Source organism: Oncorhynchus nerka, linkage group LG15 (assembly GCF_034236695.1).
Source record: "Oncorhynchus nerka isolate Pitt River linkage group LG15, Oner_Uvic_2.0, whole genome shotgun sequence".
NCBI classification, from domain to species: domain Eukaryota; kingdom Metazoa; phylum Chordata; class Actinopteri; order Salmoniformes; family Salmonidae; genus Oncorhynchus; species Oncorhynchus nerka.
The window spans coordinates 82141088-82154667 of NC_088410.1; the positions used below are offsets into that span (position 1 = coordinate 82141088).

Here is a 13580-nt window from a genome sequence, read left to right on the forward strand (position 1 = left end):
GACAAGCATAGGACTTAGCAAATAAACACTCTTGCTACGTGGCAAAGGACACAGAAAGTTCGTTTTTATTAATTTTTTTCATTTCAGGGGTGATGATACTGAGCAGAGTATCAGTAGCACTCTGTATTAAGTGACTTGCAGCAGAAATGCAAGTGAAATATACGACAAAAAGCCACCAGTAGGTGGAGATAATGCGGCCAAGACCAAAGCATCAGAATATTCCCACAAATTTTATTTTTCACTAACCCTCGAACAACAAATGCAACAAAACTCACAAATATAGGAACAAGTTGCATATATTTTTAAATCAAATTCTACAACTGAGACCCTGGGCAGCGGAAGGCACAATTCTAATGTAAAATGTGATCAGTACAGCTCACTTTAAGATAATGGGATTAAAAACAGAAATAACAGAGGTCACACACTACATGACCAAAAGTATATAGACACCTGCTCGTGGAACATCTCATTCCAAAATCATGGGCATTAAAATGGAGTTGGTCCCCCCTTTGCTGCTATAACAGCATCCACTCTTCTGGGAAGGCTTCCCAATAGATGTTAGAACATTACTGCGGGGACTTGCTTCCAATCAGTCACAAGAGCATTACTGATGTTGGGCGATTAGGCCTGGCTCACAGTCGGCATTCCAATTCATCCCAAAGGAGTTTGATGGGGTTGAGGTCAGGGCTCTAAGCAATCAAGTCAAGCTTTTTCACATTGAGCTCAACAAACCATTTCTGTATGGACCTCACGGAGGCATTGTCATGCTGAAACAGGAAAGGGCCTTCCCCAAACTGTTGCCAGTCGGAAACACAGAATCATCTAGAATGTCATTGTACTGTATGCTGTAGCGTTAAGATTTCCCTTCACTGGAAAAAAGGGGCTTAACCAGCACCACGAAAAACAGCCACAGGCCATTATTCCTCCTTCACAGTTGGCACTAGCATTCAGGCACCCGCCAAACCCAGATTCGTCCGTCAAGACTGCCAGATGGTGAAGCGTGATTCATCACACCAGAGAACACATTACCACTGCTCCAGCAAACACTTATTGAGCATGTTCATCTTAGGCTTGTGTGCGTCTGCTCGGCCATGGAAACCCAATACATGAAGCACCCAATGAGCAGTTCTTGTGCCAATGTTGCTTCCAGAGGCAGTTTGGAACCCGGTAGTGAGTGTTGCACCCGAGGACAGACTATTTGTACGTGCATCAGCGGTCCCGTTCTGTGAGCTTGTGTTGCCTACCACTTCACGGCTGAGCCATTGTTGCTCCTAGACATTGCAATTTTACAATAACAGCACTTACAGTTGACCGGGGCAGCTCTAGAAGGGCAGAAATTTGACAAACTGACTTTTTGCTTCCTGTCACAGTGCCATGTTGAAAGTCACTAAGTAAGGCCATTCTACTGCCAATGTTTGTCTATGGCGTGTGCTCGATTTTATACACCTGTCAGCAACGAGTGTGGCTGAAACAGCCGAATCCACTAATTTGAAAGGGTGTCCAAATACTTTTGCATATATAGTGTATATTAGCAGCACAAGTGTTCTGGTGACAGTGATGTGACAGCAGCATGTGATATTTTTTTATATTTTGGGCTGAGTTTCAATAAGGTGAATGTTAACTTATCCTATTATTATATTCACCCAAACACTTCCAAAGAATGCATTTGCCACACTTTTAGAAATGTGTAAATGAAATGTACTATATATACAGTACTTTGTTAATATTTGATCCTTTTAAAGTTACATTTTTTTCTGATACAAAATAAAAATACACCAGTATAACACTGTTCATACCTATTGCATATTAACAGCTCTGCAATCAAAGTATAATCATAATGTGTAAGAATGTCTGGGGACTTCGCTCATTGCTACCTGTAGCATTGGAGTCAATGTCCCTAACTTCAATGCTGATGTTAATATTGGTGAGACATGAGTGTGTGCCAAAAAGCACTGTCTGCCAACAGTTACAAATACTACAACTTTTAGAACACTCAATTTTTCACAAATGAGTCAAAGTATATATGGAACAAGCAATTCATAATTCCAAGACAGCTAAAAACATACATTGTATAAACAAGCAACATCACTCTAAGGGCATATGTAGTGAAAACCAGTGAACTGTGGGTCAGTGGTGTGCCATAGATACAGTAGGGATCAATGCTCGCTTGTGAGGTCCATGGCATGCCAAGAGAGCAGAGCAGTGACAGTGCAGCGATAGCGCACATTATCATTCTAAAGAAGAAACAACACATTTACAGAAATTACATGAATGAAGACTAAGGACCTTTTTTTTAAATAAATGACAGACTAAATTAAAAAAGACCTACCGGTACATTAAAGATAGAATCTCTTTAGAATTGTGTTTCAAGAACAAACCAAAAAACAATAAAAGGCATCAGACTGAAACTCAGCCATTTGAATCTATAAAAATATATATCAATAACATTCTATGACGTTTTCCTCGGTTCGATGTACAGTATGCAAAATTATATTTTGGATTAAGTTGAGGAGAGAAGGTTAAATCCAGGCGAGAATAGAGCTTTATCAAAAAGTGCAGAGGCTAATGTCGTGAACGCCCTCCTTCAAAGGCATGATGTTCTCTGTGAGCTGAAAGACGAAAACAGTCATATTTAATGTAAACCCTTGACTTCACATACATAGCTAATATTTGATCTTGGATTTTAAAAATGCCTAAAACTCACCGGGGGCATGTAGATGGAGAGCGGGCAGACAGAGTGGTGAAACTAACCAAAAGCGTGTGAAAATCCTAATGGATTCTAGCTCAATAGATAGCAAGATTTTATATGCGTCTGCTACTTCAAATTAACGAATGCCCATCAGTTAGGTTAAGTATCTAAATAGTCAATACCACCAGTAGAAAGTCAGGTTTGGTAGCAACTTTCAACATCGGCAACTGACAGTTCTCGCTTTTGCTTTGTATGTATGCTAGTAGTATAGTACATTTTTCAATCATCTTTGCTGATGGGGATGTTGTGTTTCCGTAAGTGAATAAATTGGAATAGATATGCAGGCATGGTAAAGCCTCAACCTTTTTGTACGTCTTTCAATTTCAAAGAGCTTGAAAAAAAGCTACATACAGATAACATTATTCATATTTTGTAAGACTACAATGCCACAGTCAAAACTCAAAAATAGAGACATAGTATAATTTTGCGGAGCGTCACAGCAGCCAAAGTATTCACAGCCCGCCCGCCCCCAGCTGGGTAATAATCATTCAAAACAATGCATTTTAAAATAAATGACGAAAACAAAAGACCATACTCACATTTATAAAATACTGCTTTAAAAGTTATGTGCGGAAGGAGTTCATAGACTTTCCCTAAGATATTCGCTTCACTAGCAAGAGATGCATTTCCGTTCCAGACTTGAACAACATCGTCTCGATCTCGAATACTAACGCTTACACCAACCACTTCATCCTCTGTAAAGACAAAGGAAAAGGAAAGATAGAAATCAGTACATATAAATGGTACATGTTTCCACTACCTCATATATTCACATCATATTCTATTATTAGTGCCAGAGGGTGAATCAGCTTGGGATAACGTAACAATCATTTGGTTCATTTTCTAACTTAAGAAAGTTTAGTAGGAATACAACTAAAATAGGCCCCATAGTGTCTGGCCATGATGGAGTCCTCACGTTGTAATTCTACAAATCACTCAACCCCTCAAGCACTAGATTCAACATCATGTACTGACTTGAAAGTAGGGACTCACCTGACGCACAATAATCGGCAAACTGCTCTCCAATCGTGGCAAGTAACAACTCCTTCCAAACAGCAGACTGAGAGTGAAAATATTTGTAAAAAGTGTTTTAGAGAACCAACTCAGTCAGTGAGTGAGTAATATGGCATTCATTCGAGATTTATTAAGGATGAGTGAAGGTTGTTAAAACATACAGTGCTTTCTTTTGGTACTTTCATCTTCCAGACTCCACCTTTAGCATTACTTTCTTCTTCCCTGTTGGAGATTAAAGAATTAAGACTCAGTAACATTTGAGCTCAGCATTTAGGCTGACACTAATATATGAGATTTCAACCAAAAACTCTTGTCTCAGGCAGCAAAAACTAGGAAATTATAATAATTTACCAAAAGCATTCTAGTTTGTGCCACTTAAGCCATGAAAGAGGTTACGTAACAACATTTCCAAGGAACCTTCCATTGAAACCACAATCTAAAGCCTTCATTTATTTAATTTTGGTATAACTATTTTACATGAAGTTAGTGGACTTACCATAGGGGCCTCCTCTCTCCATGCATTAAGTGATAACTACATCTTAGAGGCAGTGCAGTCACAGGAGGGATGTTGTTGTATACACTCCAGAAACTCTACTCAGAGAAAATCAGTAGAGACAAATCGATGCATAATTAACAACGGCTTACTGAAAATATATTTCTCTCAATCCAATGAAAATTCTGCCTTGCTGATCTCTTAGTATGATATGCTAGTTAGTTCAAATAAAGTCAACCTATGGATTTTGTAAAAACATTTTAACTATGCAAATCATTTAAGAACAAATTACTATTTACAATGATGACCTACCAAACCAGGATCTGAGTAGATAGCTTGAAGAGGTCATTTACAACGTTATCCATAATTTCCCCACATTAAATCACCTGAACAGTTTGTACTGTGTAGATCTTTTTCAGATTGGATTCGCACTCTGCTGCTGTTGTCCCTGGCAATGACCTAAAAGAGAAACACAAACAAGCTGCTCCTTGAAAACCAAGCCCATTCCCAAAGACAGATGTGTGTCAAAGCCTGTATCAAAGTAAGACATTTCTTAGGCATGTTGGAGCTGCATAACCAACATTAGCACTGAACCATATCTAGTCATGACAAATTCAGTGATGTGATCAGGAGGTCAATGAAGTAAATCTAATCAAATGTTATTAGTCACATGCACTGAATAAAACAGGTATACAACAGACCTTACAGTGAAACGCTTGCTTACGAAAATAGTGGGTAGGTCAAGTTCCATGTGTGAGATTGTATTTATATATATATAATTCCTTATTGAATACTAAAAATATCGAAATAAAATGGGCACACAATTGTAGATCCCAGTCTATGAACTTGACAAAACATTCTCACTACATTGTGATTGCAATTATGCAAATGTTTTGGTTAGGCCATCTGCTGAACTTCAATTAAAATGTCAATTGGACAGTTGACTTTTACAATAAATTGACCTGAAGTCAAGAGATGTTATTCAAAGTAGCCTTCTCAAAGCAAGACTGTGGCTTCGTGCTATCGACCGCAGAATACGATGTGATCACGTCTGATAACGGGAGACTAGATAGAATGTAGCCTGAATCTGACTGTTGCAGCGTTGTCACAACTGGTGGAAGCAGCAGACAAGGTAGCCAGGAAGCCTATAGTTAGCGTCACAACTTCTTGGATAGTTAGCTAGAAAATGCACTAGTAATACATTATAGTTGTTCAAACATATCATAGGTAAACGTTCACGCTGGTAAAGATAGCATACCGGTAAATTAGTTGGGCGGGAACAAGCGATCTAACGTAGTTAGCAGTATCTGGAAGACCCTCTTTTCTTCTAGCTAGATCTAACGTAGTTAGCAGTATCTGGAAGACCCTCTTTTCTTCTAGCTATAACAGTTGTGTAAGGCCGACATCGATGTTGTCGGCTGTCTTTAAGTGAGTCTTACTCCGTTCGTATCTAAAACACGATGTGCGTTGTACTAAACGTTAAGATGAGTGTTGCTAGCTAACGTTAGCTACATTTAGGTAATCATTCGTATTTTTGTTACCTGTCAAGCCAAAATGTCCACGGAGAGTGGAGGGGCAGTGTTGTGCCATCTTCGACGTGATTTGTGATGTTTTCCAATTCTTTCTCGTCAAAGTGAATGTCATTTTCAGATGGATTTGAAAGGTCGTTCTTTGTTTCTGTGTTCATCTGCACATTTGCACCTGCAGGAACCGCCATTTTCTGTGTACAAAATCAAAGTATTTTTGTGAAAAGGCTCGGTGTAGCTCCTTGAACCGAATAGCCTCTTCCGTGTTCACCCCGAAGGAGCAAGTACCCACACAGAGCAGTAGACAGTGAAGTCTTCTTCTACTATGGTATAACTTATTTTTCTCATATGACACAATGGCGGTCTGTAAACATACGTTAGGGGTGCATGCTGCCCCCTACTGTGTGGGGTGAAAATCGGAGCACAAGGGGAATAGGGAAAGAGTGGGGGGAACCAATATTATCAGCCCCCCCCCCCCCAAAAAAACCTCGAATAAATCTAAGCGTTCAGCCCGGTTCAAATGTCTACTCTGATTCCTACAGGCTCTGGTGCGTGAGAGGGAAGTGCATCTGCTGACAGTATTTCCTGCAATCAGTGGTGTAGTGGAGGGTATACACCATATACCCACTTTTTTTGTGGGCATTGCATATACTCACTTAATTCCCACAATGCGTAGCAAATTAGGCTATAGTGGAGGTACACAGTATCAATTAGTAGGGCTGATGGATACATCAGAATGTTTAGCTTAATATGTTGATAAACTATTATTTCTTCATATTTTAAGCGCAGAAATGGGCACACAGCAATTTGCTGGAAAACACAGTTATAGAATGCGCAAGGCGGTTTCATGGACAGAGATGGAAATAACCATTACAGGGAGGATCTAAAGATGTAACAACTGTCATGGGTTGCTAATATGACTAGGATAATGCCTTTGGCTGCTAGACAATGAAATAAAGTTGGTTTGAAATCCCATAGAACAGGAGAGTGCATATGAGGAAGTCTTTATAAAATAATTGCTTCCATGTTTTTTGGGGTAGGATTTTGGTACTTTGAAGCAAGGTAAGACATACCTCATAATATGAAGTAAAATGCCCAGGTTTCAAACAATTAAGGAACAGGAAATAGATAGGATGCTAATGATAGGCCTAACCTTATTGTGGTAGATGGAAAGGCTTTCCTAAAAATGTTAAATTAACTAGCTACTAAGTAGCCAACCTGGCAGAGTTATGTCATGATTATTTGCATCAATCCAGTGGCCATTTGTTTTGCAAACTCCATCTAATGTGCACCACAGAAACACCAAACAGTGCTAGGTGCCTGCCCAGTTCAATTAAAGGGTAACTGAACTAAAAAATAAACATTTCTTAGATTTTTCCCAGAACTGAAAAGCGGTCTGCTGATGTGTTTAAACCATTGTTGTGGACAAATTGTGTTATTTTTCTATTAAAAAGGGTGACTTTGAGTGCAAAATTCTGAAAATAATATTAATCTTAAATCTGATTTTCTGACTCAGTTGACAGATTCGTTTATCTATTTCAATAAAAAAAGTTTGAAAAAGTATATATTTTTTTTGTGCTACTTGTCAGTGTTCCAAACGGGACATTATTTGTATTTGTATCTAAGCACAGTAGCCTACTTGACTTGGGCAGGAGCTCATCGGAACTGAGTCCTGGCACATTACATTTTCTTCTGCTTGAGTTCCTGCACTTCCTATAGAATATTAGCTCAAAATAATTGAGGAGTTTATGCACCTAAATATAAATTGTACCGGGGCACAAAATGAGGACCGGCAACTATTTCAGTCCAAGTCAAGCACTGGCCTAAACATGCATACACCATCAGATGGAATTCATAGCAAGCAGTAGTGAGGGTGTAGGAAAACAAAAAGGGATATATATTGACAATAATAATACATTTGACTTGACAGGACACTCTTACATAAAATCTAGTGATGTCCATAAAAATATATTTTATTTAGGCCTATGTAATGAATTAGTGTTATGCTTGTTAATTTACCGGGGAAAACCCTCCAAAAAACCGAATTGGACAAAAAAAACTAATCAGCTTATCAATGTCTAAATAAATGGGCAGGTTCAGTCACTTCGTACTAATACAATGTACAGTAAACAGTAGCTATCGCTGTGTAATAGGCTACACTGTGTAGGCTACTCACAGTTAGCTAGCTAGGTAAGACTCAAGTAAAATGGCCAAACAAAGCTCACTGAGACTGTGTGTAGAAGAGGTTTGTTGGAGCATTTGCCAAGTTATTTAATTGCATTGATCTAATCGAAGGCCTTAAAGACAGTTTCAGTGCATTCAGAGACAATGATCAGCACTACACCGCTGTTGTTTTCTTCACTGTTAGAAATCATTAAACTCGCTTCTCCACTTCAACTCGCAGGCTCTCCCTCCGCTGAGACATTACCATTACTCCAGTGAAATTTTTTTATTTTTTATTTCAATTTATGCTCTGATGTGCCTCACAAGTAATAGGCTACAACAACTGACCTATTACCAGTGTCATCATACAGTGCCTTCGGAAAGTATTCAGACCCCTTGACATTTTACAAATGTTGTTACGTTACAGCCTTATTCTAAAATTGATTTTTTTTAAAATCAGCAATCTACACACAATACCTCATAATGACAAAGCGAAAGCAGGTTTTTAGATTCTTTGTTTGCAAAAAAACAGAACCACTTTATCTACATAAAAATTTAGACCCTTTGCTATGAGACTCAACATTGAGCTCAGGTGCATCCTGTTTCCATTCATCATCCTTGAGATCATCATCCTTCATTGGAGTCCACCTGAGGTATATTAAATTGATTGGACATGATTTGGAAAGGTACACACCTGTCTATGTAAGGTCCGACAGTTGACAGTGCATGTCAGAGCAAAAACCAAGCCATGGGGTCGAAGGTATTGTCCCGAGGCACAGATCTGGGGAAGGGTACCAAAAAATGTCTGCAGCATTGAATGTCTCCAAGAACACAGTGGCCTCCATCACAGGGAGGTGACCAAGAACCCAATGGTCACTCTGACAGAGCTCTTGAGTTCATCTGTGGAGATGGGAGAACCTTCAGAAGGACAACCATCTCTGCAGCACTCCACCAATCAGGCCTTTGTGGTAGAGTGGCCAGACAGAAGCCACTCCTCAGTAAAAGGCACATGACAGCCCGCTTGGAGTTTGCCAAAAGGCACTTAAAGACTCTCAGGCAATGAAAAACAAGATTTTCTGGTCTGATGAAACTAAGACTGAACTCTTTGGCCTGAAAACCAAGCTTCACGTCTGGAGGAAAGCTGGCACCATCCTTACAGTGAAGCATGGTGGTGGCATCATCATGCTGTGGGGATGTTTTTCAGTGGCAGGGACTGGGAGACTAGTCAGGATCAAGGCAAAGATGAACAGAGCAAATTACAGAGAGATCCTTGATGAAAATCTGCTCCAGAGCGCTCAGGACCTCAAACTGGAGCAAAGGTTCACCTTCCAACAGGACATTGATCCTAACCACACAGCCAAGACAACGCAGGAGTGGCTTCGGGGACAGGCCCAGCGAGAGCCCAGACTTGAACCCAATCGAACATCTCTGGAGAGAATCTGAGAGAATCTGCAGAGAGGAATGGGAAAAACTTCCCAAATGCAGGTGTGCCAAGTTTGTAGCATCATACCCAAGAAGACTCAAGGCTGTAATCCGTTGATGCTAAAAAGGGTCCTCAGATCATAGTTGTTGGATGGGGTGTTGTCTGTAAAGTGCGGCACCAGGTCCAAGGGCAGCTCCACATCCCTGGAAGGGACACTTTCTTCTTCGTTGTGGGGACCACCAAAGCCACCATCACCATCCCCATCCATCGTGACGACCTCAGGCAGACTCAAATTGCTGGACTAGAAGAGTTTTTCAAGGACCACATGCTCCCAAAGTTGGCACTGCAACAGTGAACGTCTGTAAATATAATCTAAATAGATTTTGCACACATCAGTTTTTATCTTACCTTGAGGTTTTATTCCAATCAGTTTTGGGGATGGGGCACTGGATCAGCATTCTCGTCACGCCTCCTGTCAGTACCTGTTTTTAGGGAAGGCAATGATCCAAAAATATTCAACATAGTTCATACACACACACTAGGCTCCCATAATAGGTTATATTACATACAAGTTTTGATCAAGGCAGCCAACTAAAGTAATGTAGTTAACTTTATAATGGAAACAGTGGGAATTTATATCTGAAAAACAAGTGAACAATGAATACATTTCATACACAAACAATAGGCTCCTAGAATAGGTCATATTACATTAAAGTTTTGGTAAAAGCAGCCAACTAAAGTAATAGTTCATCTCTGCACAGCATGTTAGTTTGTCAGCTCACTAGCCAGCCAGTTTGTGGAATGATTAGCTGACAACATTTAAATTGAACTGACAATATTTCAAATTAACTGCCACCAACAAAGCAAAGGTCGCAATTGTAAATGAGAACTTGTTCTCAACTTGCCTACCTGGTTAAATAAAGGTGAAATAAATAAATAAAAAAGCAACATCAAAGCAAATGGCTACCTGCTATCCCGACACCATCTCTCATGCTTGGAACTTCAATGCTTCCATTGAACTCCAAATAAGAAGTAAGTAGAGTTGGATAGGACACACCCTACAAAAAATAATCTGGACTGCTTAACTAGAGAAAGAGCAAGAGAGAGAGAGTGAGAAGATGGGAGATTCATCACTTCTAGCAGATCTCCTTGCTGAGGGTGGCGTTGATCATGCACTGCTTCTCGTGGGGTGAGCCTGATGTCCTTCATCTCACGCCTCATCTCTAAAACATGGGCAAAAGGGGATATAAAGTCAACATTTCGATGCATCTACAAATTCAATGTTTTACACAAAGTTGTATCATATTTGATAAGTTACTGCCCTGTCCGTCCACAGGCTCGTTGTGCTGTAGTCTCCACAACTGGATGCTTGTGCTCGGATCACACTGGCACGAGATGTCCATGCACTGGATTGCCTGAAGGATGCACTCCTGTTGGACTGGAAAACAACAAGATATTTGGTCTATGGTAGGTATTTTTCAATGCTGTATCACCATCTTTATCTGGACAGAAAACATCATCATAACATTATCATAAAACATTATCATAACACAAACACTGGACAATGTGACAAGTTAATTGGTGTTAGGGGGCAGTATTTTCATTTTTGAAAAAAAAACGTTCCCGTTTTAAACGGGATATTTTGTCAGGTAAAGATGCTAGAATATGCATATAATTTACAGCTTTGGATAGAAAACACTCTAACGTTTCCAAAACTGTAAAGATATTGTCTGTGAGTATAACAGAACTGATGTTGCAGGCGAAAGCCTGAGAAAAATCCAATCCGGAAGTGCCCCAGGTTTTGAAAGCTCTGCGTTCCAATGACTCCCTATTCAGCTGTGAATGTACCATCAACGAGTTTGCGCTTTCTACGTATTCCCCAAGGTGTCTACAGCATTGTGACGTAGTTTTACGCATTTCTGTTGAAGAATAGCCGTAGGTGGCCACATTGCGTAAGTGGTCATATGGTGGCTCCGAGAGAGATTCTCGGGTAAAATACAGAGGTAGCCATTACTCCAATCGGTCCTAGTGAAAAACGAATTGTCCAGACGGATATATTATCAAATAGATATTAGAAAAACACATTGAGGCTGGATTCTAAACAACGTTTGCCATGTTTCTGTCGATATTATGGAGCTAATTTGGAATATTTTTCGGAGTTGTGGTGACCGCAATTTCCAGGCGATTTCTCAGCCAAAGATGAAGAACAAAAGGAGCTATTTCGCCTACAAAAATAATCTTTTGGGAAAAAATGAACTTTGGCTGTCTACCTGGGAGTCTCGTGAGTGAAAACATCCGAAGTTCATCAAAGATAAACGATTTAATTTGATTGCTTTTCTGATTTCCGTGACAAGGTTGCCTGCTGCTAGCAAGGCATAATGATATGCTAGGCTATGAGAAACTTACACAAATGCTTGTCTAGCGTTGGCTGTAAAGCATATTTTGAAAATCTGAGATGACAGGGTGATTAACAAAAGGCTACGCTGTGTTCCAATATATTTCACTTGTGATTTTCATGAATAGGAATATTTTCTAGGAAGATTTATGTCCGTTGCGTTATGCTAATTAGTGTCAGATGATGACAATGGTCCCGTTCACGGGATGGGGTGTCACTACAGGTTAACAACCAATCTTAAGTCAAGAGAACCGTACACAAACATGACAAACATACTGTGCATATATATATCTACAAATGTATTGTTGTACACAATATTGTATCACATTTGATGAGTTACTGACCTGTCCGTTCACAGGCTCAATCTGCTGTAGTCTCTACAACTGGACTCTTGTTTATGTGTCCGCTGTGCGGGGGAAATTATAATACAAGCGGAACTACGTAGCTAATACTGTTGTAACGGGGATCCTTATTGTAGCAACACACTTTTGGAGGGAAGGCAATCCTGCGTTGCGTTAGCTAAGTTTTCATGTCATCGGGTGTAGTTCATAAAGGTTGAAGAGTGTATGTTAGGATGAAGTGTGAATTCATGCCAGGAATAATAAGTGTGAAGTTTGATTTCCTCCCTTCTGTAATAAGCAGCCAATGAGGTATTTTTTCCTTTATTCATGTGTTTAATCTGAACCCGTTATAACGCCGGTTAAACTGTTATGTATGTAAGCACTTCAGAGTTATACCAAGCTAATATGTCACTCGTAAGATAAGGTTGTAAGAGTGTGCTTAACTGTATTTTTCATTTACTTTATAGTTCTCACGGAAGGTGATAATTCTGACTAAAACTACAGAATAAAGCCGCCAGTTAAAATCAAGGAACGGTTGTGCTCGTGGTTACTGAAGGGAGCTACATATTTCTGTGAAGCTGCTATGTCTCAGAATAAGGGCCTGGAGGTGCTTAATGACTGTAATGAAAACCAAAAGATCCTCGCTAAACTTCCAGATTGGCTAACTTCAAGATGGAATAGAAAGGTCACAGACATCTTAGAAGAAACTGAGATCTTTCCTAGCTTCAGTCAGTTTGTGAAGTTTCTCACGAGAGAAGCCAAGATTGCTTGCAATCCTGTAACATCCCTTCATGCTTTGAACCCAAGTGAAGATGGGAAACTTAAGACGCCAAGGATTCAAAACCCCGGAGCAAGGGTATTAGCAACTAACTCTGATGAGAAAGATACTGTTACTAGTTGTGTCTTCTGTGAGAAGTCAGGTCACGGTCTCCACAAATGCTGGAAGTTCATGGATAAGCCCACCGCAGAGCAACAGAAGTTTGTTCAAGAGAATAAATTGTGCTTTGGCTGTTTAAGGCCTGGGCATCGATCGAAAGATTGTGATAACAGGAACACCTGTGACACGTGTCAGAGGAGGCATCCATCCTGCCTGCACGAAGATCGTACTAAAGAAAGGTTAAGGGATAGGAAGACAGAGCCCCCACGAGATAAGGGGACAAGAGCATCAAGTGAGGCCATATCTAACAGAGTCGTAAGGGACATTAACACTCACACCTCCACAATCATTCCAGTATGGGTGTCAACCACAAGTGAGCCAGATCGTGAAGTTCTTGTGTATGCACTTCTTGACACCCAGAGCGACACCACTTTTATCCTTGAAGAGACAACAAAGGCTCTCAATACAAGGAAGGAGCCAGTCCAACTGAAACTCTCTACAATGGCTTCAAGGAATACTATTGTGCCCTGCCAGAAGCTGTCTGGTTTGCAGGTTAGAGGGTTTTACTTGGAGAAGAAAATCCCTCTGCCAACGACCTA

At 40.1% G+C, this 13580-nt stretch overlaps 1 protein-coding gene across 2 annotated transcripts; it reads right to left on the minus strand.

The window, feature by feature from the left end:
- Positions 1-42: 42 nt before the first annotated feature.
- On the minus strand, positions 43-6107 carry LOC115143403 (eukaryotic translation initiation factor 4E type 3). Of its 2 annotated transcripts, XM_029683803.2 has the most exons (7): positions 5798-6103; positions 4643-4715; positions 4260-4354; positions 3925-3985; positions 3743-3809; positions 3289-3444; positions 43-2609 (listed from the first exon to the last, which is right to left on the minus strand). In XM_029683803.2, exons 1-7 carry the CDS (start codon positions 5971-5973, stop codon positions 2563-2565), a joined length of 675 nt encoding a protein of 224 aa, XP_029539663.1. In that variant the 5' UTR covers positions 5974-6103; the 3' UTR covers positions 43-2562. The 2 variants fall into 2 exon arrangements, with proteins under 2 accessions (XP_029539663.1, XP_029539662.1); XM_029683802.2 differs by having other exon boundaries at positions 43-3444; positions 5798-6107.
- Positions 6108-13580: the final 7473 nt, after the last annotated feature.